The following is a 15,854-nucleotide window of genomic DNA, read 5'->3' as shown; positions in this document are numbered from 1 at the left end:
GAACCTGCTGAGAGACAGAACGAGCCAGTACAGCTGGTGTTAACCATCCAAAACACACACACACACACACACACATACACTCAGAGTGGCAGAGGACACTCTGGCTCTGATACAAACTGTGCCAGAACATCCAGAATACACTGTATATACAACTAAGTAAACACACCCAGAACACCAAATAAATTATTGACAAGCTGCTTGTTGGGTAGCTTGTTAAGAAGTGGCTTCAACGTGACCGCCTCTTGGATCATCCTCTTTCACAATTAAGACATTAATAGAATTAGTGCATTAAAGTAAAATGAATGTGCATGTTTTGGAGAGGAAAAGAAGGACCTCTCCGGGGAGGAGAGAAAGCTGCTGAGTTCAACGTTTGTGCCTCTTTAGGACGAGCGGCGCTGACGAGCGAGTCTGTGCCTGTGAGATCCAACTTGTTTCAAGCTGTCAGTCAGGCGTGTTTATTTTCCTGGTGTAGCAGCAGCAGCGCCCACAGCTTCCTGGTGCTCGGCTCAGTCGGCATACCGCTGTCCCAGCCATGCCAGCAGAACACTCGTTTAGGGAGGGAGCCGTCACGGGCAGGAGGGGGGAGGGTGGCTACGAGCGGATGCAGGTACTTGTGTAGCTGCTGCCTTCATAGAAAGTACATGCAGGTAAAGAGGTTCGCTGTAGAAGGTTTAAAGTTTCCACAAACAGATTGCTGCCAGATTGGATATTTTATTAAATTATTGGTGTTTTAAATTACCAATAGTATCTACAAGAAAACATATCTACAAGTTTCGCCAGGAGCAAAGCCAATCTGACATTTTTGATGAACAAGTAAGAAGCAAAGTCTACTTTAAAAACATCAAATACATTAAAAACAACTTAAATTGGTGCTATTTCTATTAAAATAGACATTTTAATAGCAATCCATATGTTTTCACTCATAGAGTCAGAATGTTACACACAAATCTGTCAGGCGTGAAAAGAGTCCCAAAATGATGTTTGTACTTGGATGTAATGTAGTTTTTTCCAAGTGTACCAGGTGATTTGTGTTTTCAGCGATTTGTATGTGTAGGAGCTAAAGTTACACACACAAATGTAAACACAAGTTACACATCAAACACAGATTTACACACATCTAGTTACACACGCACAGAAACTTAGAAGCTTCTTTCTCCCCATTATTTCTCTCATTTCCTGCTTATTTAAGGTTCATTCGTTTAAATTAATGTTTGCATTTTTATTGATGACTACTTTAGGATCAATGAGCAGACTAAGTCAGTTAATAGTGTAACATGTTGGGCAAAAACCGAAAGAAATCAGTTTTTGGAGCGTGTGTGTGTGTGCATGTGTGTGTGTGAGACATTATATTGTACATGGTCAGTCACCTAATCCTTCACCTATTATCATGGTGGTCCATACTGTAAAACACACTCCGCACTGGAGAGGAGAAGATCCTTCTGTGTCTTCTGAAAAAAAAGAATTTCTCATAATTGCACTCTTTACTTTTCCGGTGAACATCTCTTTCACACACACACACACACACACACCTGTTATGTTACCTGATACTGGAGGGGATTGGCAAAGGAGTGGATAAGCCTGGTCTGGCAGTGGGTGGTCCACTTTCATTCCGTCTGAATGTGCAGTAAGTCACAGAGACGCTGCCACTGCTTCATCTAGAGCAGGGGTGTCAAATATGCGGCCCGCGGGCCGGATCCGGCCCACAAGCGGGTTAAATCCGGCCTGCGAGATGGTTGTGAAAACTTTATTTTCATACTTTACAATGTAGAGTGAAAATAAACTTATCTTTGTGAGCAGGTTTCCTCTGTAACGAGTATAAATAAAACAAAGCTGCGCTCAAGGCTCACACAAGAACTTGAATCACATCCTGAAGTTGGCCGCCACTCAGGATGTGACTTCTGATATCGATGTGCTGGTGAAAGCTAAAAGATGTAAAGTAAAATGAGTCAAATATACTTTAAGTGCTGCATGAAACTGATCTTGCCATGTGATCTGTAAGCTCTTTGAATCACTAAGGAATGTTTTTTTTATTTATAGATTTTTTTAGTTTTTTCAAATTTTCAAGTATACTTCAGGTGTTGTACTTGTACTATTTTGGATACACTGTCCTCAGGCTCCAGCCTTGTTTTATATTGATTGTATTAAAACAAAGGAAACAATCTGAAGTTGTTTTTAATTTACCGGTCCGGCCCACTTGGGACTAGATTTCCCTCAATGTGGCTCCTGAGCTAAAATGAGTTTGACACCCCTGATCTAGAGTCAGCTGAGAGGAGACAAAAGAGGTTAAAGGTCATGCAGTTCAGTGTACATGAAAGCTGAGATCAGTGATGATGTCTTTATTTCAGAACTGATCAGTGTTACAGAATAACTTCAGAAATGCTGGGCCTGATTCTTATACCTTTGTTTGTTAGCCACCGTTCGTTTGACTGGGGTTACATGTTGGGTCCTTGCTGCTCAGATTCTGTAACTGGATTGAGTATCATGGAGGTAAATGTGGAGGAAATAGTACCACATTAGGATAAACTACAAAATGATCCTTTTGGCAACATTATCGTAATTGAACACTGATTACAGCATTCCTCCTGAATTGATCTGACCTCGTTGTGGCAGTTAACGGCTCCTGTACATGAGAATCAGCGTGACCCTTTGTTAATGTCAGTGGCAAATCTTATTACAAGCATTCCTTGTTGGGCTAACAGATTAGATATGATAGTTGTGTGGTAATTATATGGTACGTGTCTAAATTGGACACGCTGCATTTATTTTCTGATTTTGACCAAGGGGGTGGAGCCAAATTCACAAACACAAATCTGGCTTATGTTGTTCAGTTCCTGAAGAATGATTTTAATTATGGACTTCTCCTGCAGTTTGTTTCTTTTTTAGCTTAATGCCGATCTCATATTCACTGTGAGCTTACCGAAAATGATCCCTCACACCCTGGATACAGTCTTGTTGAACTTCTCCTATCTGGCAGATAATACAAAAGTCAACAGAGCAGAACTACAAACCAGAACAATGGTTTATTTTACCATGCCATCATCATTCTAAACAGTTGATCTGCAGCAGGTGTACATGTTGTCTACCCTGTATGTCTGCACAAGGGGGTGTTAGGGGGTTGCTACTTGGGCTCAAGCTCTGGATGTTTTCCGAAAAGCCCTGATTCTGAATTGTACCTAAAATAGGTTTGAAGTGACGTGTGATACCAATGTCCACCAGAGAGGCAGCAGCTGCACAAGTAGCCTGCCTGTGCCTCCCCTGAAGAAGAAGGGCTTCAGCAGCATGCACACTGCACCTGAGAGGCATCTATGGCTGATGCAAACATGAATATTAGGACGTTCGCTGTGATGATTCAGGTTTTTGAATCGATTAGAAAAGTGTCAGTAAGTTGTGGTACAAAGAAACTGCATAACGAGACAGTGTTATGAATATTTTTGTCTTGCTTATGGTGGTTGGAAAGTATCATTTTTAAAACATCACAAAGTCATCCGGGCAGAGCCCCCGATCTTCTTCATTGGTAAATCCTCCCTTGGTCTGCACTGTTTATGTGTCTGCCATGCTTGTTTACATTGTGCAGAGTCTGTATTTGATTGTCTTTGAGAGCTACCAACAGCTAGAATCACATTCACTGGGTATTTTACACACTTTGCAAATATACCTGCTCCTGATTATGTCGTGTAATAATTAATAATGGATGCTTATCTGTTACGCCTCTTGCATGGGATTTGGTTTACTTTGGTGTTTAAACAGTTGCCAATAAGCTTGTTGTTTAGCTTTATTTTGTTAAATCTAATTATAAAAGATTTCTCAAGGATTCCAGTGGTGTCAAAATACCAACTTATATCAGCACACATTAGTATGTTTTTGTGATGCACTTAATGGGAAGTATTAATCCATTGTACTGTGATTTGGTTAGGGTTAGGGTTTTGTCACGTTTACGTATAGAGGGGTGTAAAACTGTGAAATATGCTTTCATAAACGCTTTAAGCTAGTAAAGCACTCTGCTGAAACTGAAACTGGAATCACAAGAAACTGGCATGTGCAACACTCTTTTTACAACAGCTTTCATTTGAGGCATGATGTCATTTCAGGCATATTGTGTTAATCAAATGTATTTTCTTAACTCATTTAGGTCACAAACTGTCTCAGTTTTTTGTCAACTCAATTATTTGGTCTACAAATCCTCCCAAAGTTGTCCTAATTTGTTACAATTTCTGACCAGACTAAATTTGAGGCTGCACAGTGGTGCAGTGGTTAGTAGCTGTTGCCTTGCAGCAAGAAGGTCCTGGGTTCACATCCCGGCCTGGAGTCTTTCTGCATGGAGTTTGCATGTTCTCCCTGTGCATGCGTGGGTTCTCTCCGGGTACTCCAGCTTCTTCCCGCGGTCCAAAAACATGACTGTCAGGTTGAATGGTCTGTCTAAATCAGGGGTGTCAAACTCATTTTAGCTCAGGGGCCACATTGAGGGATATCTAGTCCCAAGTGGGCCGGACCGGTAAATAAGAAAAAAAAACTTCAGATTGTTTTCTTTGTTTTAATACAATCAATATGAAACAAGGCTGGAGCCTGAGGACAGTGTAGTACAAGTACAACACCTGAAGTGTACTTGAAAATTTGAAAACAATAAAATATCAATCAATAAATAAAAATTCCTTAGTGATTCAAAGAGCTTACAGATCACATGGCTAGATCAGTTTCATGCAGCACTTAAAGTATATTTGACTCATTTTACTTTACATCTTTTAGCTTTCACCAGCACATCAATATCAGAAGTCACATCCTGAGTGGCGGCTAACTTCAGGATGTGATTCAAGTTCTTGTGTGAGCCTTGAGCGCAGCTTTGTTTTATTTATACTCATTACAGAGAAAACTTGCTCACAAAGATGAGTTTATTTTCACTCTACATTGTAAAGTATGAAAATAAAGTTTACACAACCATCTCGCGGGCCGGATTTAACCCGCTTGTGGGCCGGATCCGGCCCGCGGGCCGCATATTTGACACCCCTGCTCTAAATTGTCCGTAGGTGTGTGTGTGTGTGTGTGTGTGTGTGTGTGTGTGTGTGTGTGTGTGTGTGTGTGTGTGTGTGTGTGTGTGTGTGTGTGTGTGTGTGTGTGTGTGTGTGTGTGTGTGTGTGTGTGTGTGTGTGTGTGTGTGTGCTTGGTTGTCCGGTGTGTCTCTGTGTTGCCCTGTGATGGACTGGCAGCCTGTTCAGGGTGCACCCCGCCTGATTGCCCAGTGACTGCTGGAGATAGGCACCAACCCCCTGTGACCCTGCACGGAAAAGCGAGATAAGATAATTGATGGATTAGACTAAATTGGAGGGTTTCAGAATTCCTGCAATGACTGTGTGTGGCTATCGTGAGAAAATGTTGTTGTTTTTTTTAATGGTTAAAGTTCAAATAAAACACAAGAGGGTGACTATATGATCTATGTGAAGTAATTGAGAATGTCACAAATGTCTTCTGATATTCTGGAGAGTCCACAACAAACTTTAGCAGTCGCAGAGACACTGGCTTTATTAATGTTGTTGTTTTTTTAAAGGCATATGTCTCTTATTTGTGTTTCAGTGAAATCTCTGTGTGTGAATGGATGAATGACAGTTTTGTTGTAAAGCACCTTGGGGGGTTGTAGAAGGCACTATGTAAATACAGCCCATTTATAATTTTAGCTTCTTTATGAAGTTTTGATTTGAAAGCAAGTGTGTGGGTGAATGTTTGTGCAAAAATAATTTTTTTAATGTTTCAAAAATCCCCGTTGAGCTACTGTACATTTATTTTAGCTCCTTGTGTGCAAACATATATAGAAAAAGAAATAAGACCAAGACAAATCATATTTTCTGTCAACATGAACAACTTAAAAGAAAGGCTCATGTATGGCAGCAAATCTTACTTATCTTTTTTGCAAGCTTGTTTATTACCTGATTCTAGTTGTACTTTATTGACATCTCTATGTCTCCTCCCCTCCAGGGTCCTCCAGGATCCCAGCCTTCCCCTCACACACAGCCTCCCCCACACAACCCAAACAATCCTATGATGGGACCTCATGGACAGGTAAGACAGAAACATTTACTTCCCTTCCTGTGCAGCCACTCACGTACAAACAGCACACGGGTTCCCTGCTGGGCTGCCTGGCAGCATCCAGGATGGTGGAACGGATGAATAATTTAGCTGCAATGGCCTGGCTGGAAGGAGCGGAGGTGCATCTGGAGGGCCTCCTCTCCCTCGGCCCGGCACTCCCCATCCCATAGTCCATCAATAGGCCATTAATATTGCAACACAGCCTGACACTGTGCAGCTCTGTGCGCACAAACCCACCACAATGTGGTCAAAGGAAGGAGGGGCGGGGGGCGGCAGGAAGAAGCAGACCGAGGAAAAGAGAAAACAGTAGTAAGTCGGTCTTCGCCTCTAGCACTAAGTGTAATTACATAAGCTGTCCTCCACTTGTCCCAAAACAAACAGAAAACACATAATTACCTCTCCAGCCCCATCTCTGTGTGCCGGTCATGTGTCTGCTGCAGAGGCTTGACTACCATCAACCCAGGCTTCACACCAGCACATTCCCATCGATGTGAAATCGTTTGGACTGAGTTCAGAACATAGTCTAGTCACCCGACTGAAACGTGGCTCGCTGGATGTCGCTGCTTGTAGTTTTGCAGCAGCATATTCTCATAGGTGATTCTGCAAACCATCTGTCTGTGACGCTTTACATTATTCACTAGTTGTGCTCCGGCTCTGCGTGCGTGTCCCAGCCAGCCTGTTCTTGTCTCCGCTCGACTCAAACGTAGAGCACGTGTCTGGAGTTTCTGTGAGGAATCACACAGAATATGAGCAGCTCGGGTTTCTAGATGTTGGGAACACATTCAGTGCATTTATGCTGCACCAAATGAACACGTCTGGGAACGTTTTGTGTTCCTGCTTTATTATTATTATTATTATTATTACTGCTTCCGTTGTGCATCCATTTGTTTTTCTTTCACACTTCACGTTGTTCTTTAAGTTCATGTTTCCTTCTAAAACTTGCACATACCCATCCTCCTTTACCTTCGTGCTAATGGCTCGAACCACCTGAGGTCTTACTTTCCAATGACAAACTCCTCATTCCTGGGAGGTGTACCAAAACTACAGCAGTACATAATCTGTTGACGCAATACCTCCCCCTGCTGCCATGCAGTGGTAATGCTGCTTCATTAAGCCGGACTGATGTGATTCTCACTCGATCATCACAAATCACAGAGTCAGGCTGAGTCGTGAAATGCGAGGTGGCTTTTCTTTGGTTCTGAGTTGATAATGACTCTGGCATACAGAAACATGCTCAGTGCAGCGGCTTGCCTGTTAATACATGCAGTCATTTCTGTGATTTCACCTCAGTTTTGTTTAAAAAGACAATTGCGTTACAATTCCAGCTTCATTAGATTTTTATTTTAATTTTAAACCTATTCATTCATATATCTGGTCATTATAACACAGAGTGTGCAGTATTCTGACATTTGTGTTAAGACATGCTTGTAAAAACATATCTCGTATTAAGAAGAAGAAGAAAATATCATTTCTAAAGCGCCTCTCAAGATAAAAATCACGAGGCGCTTCACAAAAACAAAAAATAAAAAAATAAAAATGTAAAAATATAAAAAAGCTATTAGAAAATGTTTAAAAATATATTTTAAATGAGCAAAAATAAGCAATTGCGATTTAAAAGAAAAATGTTAAGCTAGAGAGAGAGTGAATAGGAAAGAGGGAAATCAGTGGATCCTGAGGAACGTGGAATAGGTGAGGAGAGCAGAATAAAGAGTGGTGAAGAAGGTCATACAAAAGTCAGCTTGAACAAGTGAGTCTTCAGCTGCTTTTTAAAGGAGACCACTGAGTCCACTGATCTCAGGCTCAGGGGGAGAAGGTCCAGAGTCTGGGGGCCACAGCAGCAAATGATCTGTCACCTTTGGTTTTTAGCCTGGTGCTGCACAACCAGTAGGCTTTGATCACTGGACCTCAGGGACCTGCTGGGCGTGTAGGGACTAAGAAGATCACCAATGTAAGATGGTGCTTGTCCGTGTAAGGCCCTATAGACCAGAACCAGGATCTTGAAATGGACCCTGAAGTTGATTGGCAACCAATGAAGCTGGAGGAGAAGCGGGGTGATGTGGGTGTGTTTGGAGGACTTGGTCAGAAGCCGAGCACATGCATTCTGAACCACCTGTAGACGGTTCAGGGATGTTCTGGTCAGACACGTGAAAAGAGAGTTACAGTAGTCTAAGTGTGAGGAGATGAAGGTGTGGAGAACTGTCTCAAGTTCAGAGCGGGACAGAATGGGACTCAGCTTAGCAATGTTCCTGAGATGGAAGAAGGAAGAGCGAACAAGAGAACTGACATGAGAATCCAGGGTGAGAGCTGGGTCAAAGGTCACGCCAAGATTCCTGATGGAAGGTTTGGTGTGAGAAGCAAGCTGACCAAGAGAGTCTCTGACGTTGGGAACCAGCTTGTCTGGGGCACAGATGAAGATCTCAGTCTTATCTTCATTCAGCTGTAGAAAGCTCCCAGCCATCCAGGCTTTGATAGAGTCTAAGCAGGTGTGTAACAGCTGCAGCTTAGACATCTCATGGGGCTTAAAGGAGATGTACAGCTGGATGTCATCTGCATAAAGATGGTAGGAGATTCCTTTGAAGGAGCTCAGGATGTGCTGAAGAGGAAGCAGATAGTGGAGAAAGAGCAGAGGCCCCAGCACAGAACCTTGTGGGACACCATGGGTAAGAGGTGGAGGACCTAAACTTGGAGACGGCCACAGAAAAGGAGCGCTCAGAACCTCAGAACCCAAGAACCCCTGAGACCCAATCTTAGTTGATAATAACAAAATCAGATGAATTTTTTTTTGGTGAAAATTCCATATTCAAGAAATATAAAAATATTTTACTTGAAATTTCTCTGAAACCAAAGATAACTGGTGTCCTTGTTGTGTCCTTCCTGCAGCCATTTATGTCTCCACGGTACCCAGGTGGCCCAAGACCCTCACTTCGTATGCCAAATCAGCCTCCTGGGAGCATCCCTGGGTCACAGCCCCTCCTTCCAAACAGCCTGGACCCAACTCGACCTCAAGGTACTGACTGTTGCGTTGTCTCAGGGAAGCTGCTCTTTTTTACTTAGGCCCTCAATCAGAAAGTATTTATTCTTAACAAACTCGTTATTGACCTAAATTTTCCCGGTGTACCAATGTTTCCTGCAGGACATCCGAGCATGGGCGGTCCGATGAGAATGAATCCCCCTCGAGGGATGGGAGGCATGGGCCCACAGGTGTGTTGCAGCACACAAAAGGATGTTGCAGTTGTAAAAAAACATAAGAAAGTTTCCTCACAACCTGTGATGGTATCTTTCAACTCCCCCAGCCTGTTTCCTCTGTGCAGCTGCCACATTTGCTACTCAAACTGCCAATTTGCAAGCCAAACCAGAGTTTGGTTACCCTTTATAAAAGCCTTCCATGAAAACAGCTATAATTTGAACCCAGCAGCCCATAAACAGCGGGTCTATAATTTTTGGTCTTGCCAGCCTCATAATTTTGCCTTTGAATGCCCTGATGAGTAATTTGGCTCTGACCAACACTCAACCGCAGCTTACACATGATGTACATGTTAAGTTCAGCTTGCTGATTAATTGAGGCCTAAATTTGAGACGGCTGTGATCATGTTGCCACCAAATAATTTCAATTTTGAAAAAAGTTCAAGCAACCGTTCTCATTGATCACTTGTGCTCATTCGATTTGCATATTGTGGTTTTTTTAGATTCTCAAAGAACATTTTTGCTGAGTTTTCCTAACCAGACAGGTGCTCCTCGCTGCACCCGCCACCTCACTCAAAGACACACACAAACACTCTCTCCTTTCCTGTGCCCTTCGGACTCTCTATGTGCCATCCTGGTGCTGTGACTTTGGCAGTGAGCACGCCGGCAGCTGGTGTGGCATCTGCTCGACAAGTGTAATCGTCTGCTGAACAAAACTCTTCCTCTGAGTGGAGCAGCTCTGTGGCCTGCCCCCTGCTCTGTCACTCAGCCACACACTCATTCAAGTACAAACATGTAGGGGCAGCCAAACCCGCCCACTGGGCACTCATCACAACATACATGCGAATGTACCAAAGGGAGTGTGAACACACACACACACACACACACACACACACACACACACGCGGCGTGAGAAATATGATCACTAATAAAGATTTGTACATAAATCTGAGACTCTGATCTGTTTCCTGTTTTTTTGTGCAGAGCTATGGTGGAGGAATGAGGCCCCCTCCCAACTCCATGGGACCAGGGATGCCGGGCATGAACATGTTAGTAGGCTGATGAAGAAATGATTATTATTTATCTGTTGTTTGCATTCCCCCCCCCCCCCCCCCCCCCAAATCTTCATAGACTTTCATCTTCATTGTCAACAGTCTGTACCTCAGATTCGTTGGTGTTGCGTGGCTTTTATTAATTTTATTTTGCTAATTCCTGCAGAGAACCCTCATCACATCAGGGTCATTAGGGGGTGAAACAAAGAGGAATAACTGATTGGTATCAGTGATAACAATCAGACCAAATAAAATAACTACCAGTGATGTTAGAGGTAGTGTGTTTACAGAAAAGGTAATCAGACCAAGAACTTAACCCTGAGGGATACCGCATTTATGTGTACAAGTGATGATTATGGGTCATTGTGCATGAAAGATTTGAAAACAACTTCAAAGGCTTTGCTGGAGTTACCCACCCATCACCCCAGGCTGAAATATAGTTTTTGACATGTATACTAAGATCCACTAGTGTCCAAATAGAACAAAACTAGTAACAGAACCAGCTTTAGTCTCATTTTACGTTTACGTTTCTAAGATCTCTACCTCTTCAGCAGGATTAGTACATTCTTTTCTTTAAAATGTATCAAAATCTTCATGTCCTCTGCTGTCTGGTGATAGAGCTGATTCAAATTCATTTCTGTATTTTTTATTTTTATTTTTTATTACTTTTATTCTTGAATTGTTAAAGAATGTTATGATAAAAAATAATTATGTAACTTCCATTTACATTTACAAAAATATAGTTTTGTTTTAGAAAAAAGCTAAATTTGCTCCATATTTTAAAAAGAATATAAATGAATTTTAAAGATCTAATTTCAGTGAAAAAAGAGATTGTATGTTTCAGTATTTTGGTTTTGTCCACCAGGGTTTTCTTGAAAGGTTTTTGTAGCAACAGGACAGTGAATTTGATGAAATGAGAAGCTAAACATGTTTCATAATTGTATAACAAAAAATATGTTAAATTCTTAATTTGATTGACTGTCCTCCATGACCTCACCTTAAATTTACAGTTAAATATAAAAATATGAAAGTCAGTGACTGGTTTAATATCAGGTTACCGTGCTAACACCCATCTTCAGCTCTTTTTTATGGTAGCTTTTATGTATATCAATCAATCAATCAATCAATCAAAGCTTTATTTATAAAGCGCCTTCCGCAACCCTGTCAGGAAGCCCAAAGCGCTGAACATGGTACAGTTAAGTAAATATATTGAATAAATCAACAATAAAAGAAATTCAAATTACAAAATACAAATTACAAAGTACAAAATGGAAATTACAAGATAGATGAAGCAGTCCGGTAAAGGACAAATGTGTGAAACACATTTGGATTGAGTGGATGGATTGAGTGTACCAATGAAAACTGTGGAATGGATTCAACATAAAAGAGGGCCAAAATCAAACATGTTCTGGAAACGCCAAGCGGAGGAGGTGTGTTTTTAGGTGATTCTTAAAGACTGGCAGAGAAGGGGACAGCCTAACTGAGGGTGGCAACTGGTTCCAGAGTGACGGTGCTAGGACTGAGAAAGCCCGGTCCCCACGGGTACGACACCTAGAGCGAGGGACAGCGAGCAGGCCTTGGTCAGAGGAGCGCAGAGCGCGTGATGGGGAGTGTCTTTTCAGGAGTGTGGCTAGATAGGGGGGAGCACCACCCTGGAAGAAATGATAAACAAAGACGAGGATTTTGAATTGTGAGCGATAGGAAATCGGAAGCCAGTGCAGAGAGGCCAGAACCGGACTGATGTGGTCCCGTTTCCTGGTCCCAGTCAGGAACCTGGCAGCGCTGTTCTGCACAACCTGTAGGTGACACAGTGTTGACTGACACAACCCTGCATATAGAGAGTTGCAGTAGTCAAGCCGAGAAATAACAAAGGCATGCAGTACCCGCTCCAGGTGGGCTCTCGACAGCATAGGCTTGATTTTAGCAAGGCGTCTCAGGTGAAAGAAACTGGACCGGACCACAGAATTGATGTGAGCGTCAAATTTAAGTCCTACATCAAGTTTTACCCCCAAACTGGTAACAACTGGTTTTGAGTATGGAGAAAGAGGGCCAAGATCAGCATAACGATCCACATTCCTGCTGTTGGGGTGAAAAACAATGAGCTCTGTCTTTCCCTCATTCAGATGTAGATAGTTGGACATTAGCCAAGACTTCACCTCATTAACACAGGAGACAAAGGACTGAATAGAGTGACCTTTCTCCTGACACAATGGAGAGTATATCTGGCAATCGTCAGCATACGGATGGAATGATAGGCCATGTTTACGAAAGATTGACCCCAGAGGTAGCAGATAAATGCCAAACAAAAGAGGACCAAGGATCGACCCCTGCGGGACCCCCCAGCGGAGCCCCTCCCAAGAAGAAAAAACATCACCCAGTTTAACACAGAATGTCCTGTTTTGGAGATACGATCTAAACCAATCCAGAGCTGACCCTTTGATCCCAACCCATCGTTCCAAGCGATCGAGTAGAATCGCGTGGTCAACTGTGTCGAAGGCTGCTGTCAGGTCTAACAACAGAAGCAGCACAGATGTTCCCTGATCTAGTGATAGATAGATGTCATTTAGGACCCTCAGTAGAGCAGACTCTGTGCTATGGCCAGACCTGAACCCTGATTGGAAAACCTCAAACAGATCAGAGTCAGCTAAATGTGAGACCAGCTGCTGATAAACGACTTTCTCAATCAGTTTTGATGTAAAAGGCAGGGTAGAGATAGGCCTGTAATTTTCTATCACAGAGACATCAGCACCAGGTTTCTTCAGGGTCGGCCGAATAACTGCTGCTTTCAAAGCAGCTGGGACCACACCTGTGCTGAGGCTCCCATTGATAATCTGACCAAGTGAAGGGCCAAGGCACGGAAAGGCAGCCTTCCAGAGACGAGGTGGCAGAACGTCAAGAGGAGAGCCAGATGGCTTCTGTCTCGCAACTAGCTTACTCAGCTCAGAGTATGAAACTGTATTGAGGGAGCTCAGGGTGGGTGGTGATGGATGAACTGGAACAGGGTCAACAGAGTTACTTGAAATGACTGCTCTAATGCCCGACACTTTATCTACAAAGAATCTGTGAAAAGCTTCAGAGTTTCCAGCAGCTGTAGGAGACATGGAGCTAGGCTCCTGATACACCAGAACAGAGTTTAGCGTTTTGTAGAGAATCTTAGGATTATTGGAGTTTGTCTCAATGATGTCTGCAAAATAGGCCATTCTGGCGGCCTTCACTGCATCCTGATAAGCAACCAGAGATGCTCTGAACAACTCACGCGAGACCTGTAGGCCATCCTTTTTCCACTTTCTCTCAGAGGATCTACACGCCCGCCTGCAAGCCCGTGTGACATCAGAGAGCCATGGCTCCCTCCTAGGCCGAGACTTGCACAGTTTGAGAGGGGCAACCACGTCCAGGACCTGATTACAAAGTACATCAAAGTGTTGTGAATAGTGATCAACGTTAGATGGATCTGGGTTAAAGCTCTCTAACCTTACAGACATACAGTCCACAAACTTTGAAATAGTTTCTGCATCCAGGGCTCTGAACCTAGTAGCTGGAGCTTCACACACAGGGACAGGACATGGCAACGTAACATCACAGAGTATAGGAGAGTGGTCAGAGAACACAGGAGGCAAAGTCACAAGGTTCGTGACGGGTAGACCATAAGAGATAACCAGGTCCAGGGTGTGACCCCTGGCATGAGTTGGGAATGATACCCATTGAGTTAGATTGAATGAATCTAGCAAATTAAAAAAACCTTTAGCAAGCACATTATCAGGACAGCAGATATGGATGTTAAAATCACCAAAAAATAGGACATAGTCATATTTTAGGATGCAGTCTGCCACAAGATCACAGAAATCATTAAGGAAGTTAGAGTCAGTCTTTGGAGGGCGATAAATCAGCACGAGAAGCAGGCGGGGGGAGATGCACAGTTCAAATAAGCACAGTTCAAGGGAAGAAAATGACATGGTGGGTGTACGCTGTTTACAAGGAAAGCTGGATTTAAAAACAACAACCAGCCCTCCACCTCTGCCCCGTGATCTGGGGGTATTAAAACACGAGCAGCCAGGTGGTATCATATATATATATATATATATATATATATATATATATATATATATATATATATATATATATATATATGATATTATATTACATTACATTATATTATATTATATTATATGATATTCATGTGGTAGATTCTGTAATTTTCATTATCTATCAGTAAAACGAGCACAAATCTAATATGTGAATCTTTCTCTGTGGTTTTTATTCCCAGGGGTCCTGGTGGAAGAGGTCCATGGCCGAACCCCAACAATAACTCGGTGAGTCTCGCCCCTCACATCATCTTTCTGTTATGACTGGGTGTATTTACAATAACTATGCCTCATGTTTTCCTCCTCCTTGTGTCTATTCCCGCCACAGATAGCTTATTCATCTTCATCTCCAGGAAACTACGTGGTAAGTGTCCTGTCATGAACTCATGTTCCACCACAAGCCATAAATTGGCTGTCATGCTGTGATATCAAACTGGCAAACTGCCATCTAGATGCTGTCGGAACTCATGATTCTCCTTCCTCTTCTCTAACTCCCGAAGGGTCCTCCAGGGGGAGGCGGCCCCCCAGGAACTCCCATCATGCCTAGCCCCGGAGGTGAGTGTAATGCTCCAGTCCTTTTGATCTCCTATCTATTGCTCACAAAAAGATGGTTTATCTAACCTGATCTCTGACAGAAACTCCTCTCTTTCATAGAAAAAGCAGAGCTCAGCTTTTGTCATGTAAGAAGAAATTTTAGAAAATTCTAAAGTGGATTTAATCTCATTTCCTCCAAACATTAAAATTGTTATATTTTAAAACCTAACTTATTACTATTACTGAGCCAATCAGGAAAACGGTTTCAAGTCATTTCATTGTTTTCTATTATAGTTAGTTAGTTAGTTAGTTAGTTAGTTAGTTAGTTAGTTAGTTAGTTAGTTAGTTAGTCAGTTAGTCAGTTAGTTAGTCAATAATATTTTGAATTTGTTGACCATTTTCTATGAAATATAGTTTTGTTTGGGTATTTTATTTATTTATTTTTTGCTACTTAGGTATAATTTATTTATCGTTCTGGAGTTAAAAGTCTCCCAAACCCGAAGAATAAACACTTTTGCAGCTTTGCAACAGAAAACAAACAAAAAAAGAAAACATTGTTTTGAGTTTTGACTAGCAAGTCAGCCATTACTCAGAGCTGCCTTTATTGAAGGCAGCTCTAAATTTAATTGAGAAAGACTGAAAAAATATTTTTTAAGTATGATTGAATAAACTTAGATATAAATATTTTATATTTCTTGTGTTTCTTTAGCCCTCTGGTTTAATTTGTGTAATTTTTAAGTGGCCAAGTCTTCGTTCACCTCTTGGCGTTGTGTATTTATTCCTCTTGCTTGATTGTTTACTCACTATTTGATTTTTTTTCTTTACCTATATATTTTTATACAGGTTTTTTTTTAACCTTTTCTTGGATCTCTTTTCTGTGATATGTCTCTTGTGGTGTCCAAGCTTTTTGCTCTTTTATTGTAAAAAC

The 15,854-nt window shown here is 42.1% G+C and overlaps 1 protein-coding gene across 2 annotated transcripts in view; it reads left to right on the top strand.

The window, feature by feature from the left end:
- Nucleotides 1–15,854, top strand: part of ssbp4 (single stranded DNA binding protein 4) — a 118,583-nt gene that overhangs the window by 95,664 nt on the left and 7,065 nt on the right. For both annotated transcript variants that reach the window (XM_054729990.2, XM_015971526.3), the window contains exons 6-12: nt 5,965–6,048; nt 8,956–9,082; nt 9,209–9,276; nt 10,243–10,307; nt 14,575–14,620; nt 14,721–14,756; nt 14,893–14,947. In XM_054729990.2, coding sequence (XP_054585965.1) covers nt 5,965–6,048; nt 8,956–9,082; nt 9,209–9,276; nt 10,243–10,307; nt 14,575–14,620; nt 14,721–14,756; nt 14,893–14,947 — 481 coding nt within the window. The remainder of the gene's footprint in view (nt 1–5,964; nt 6,049–8,955; nt 9,083–9,208; nt 9,277–10,242; nt 10,308–14,574; nt 14,621–14,720; nt 14,757–14,892; nt 14,948–15,854) is intronic.

This window comes from Nothobranchius furzeri, chromosome 8, assembly GCF_043380555.1.
Source record: "Nothobranchius furzeri strain GRZ-AD chromosome 8, NfurGRZ-RIMD1, whole genome shotgun sequence".
Lineage (NCBI taxonomy): Eukaryota > Metazoa > Chordata > Actinopteri > Cyprinodontiformes > Nothobranchiidae > Nothobranchius > Nothobranchius furzeri.
Note: the sequence above shows the minus strand (reverse complement) of the source record. Positions and strands in the feature narration are given on the sequence as shown.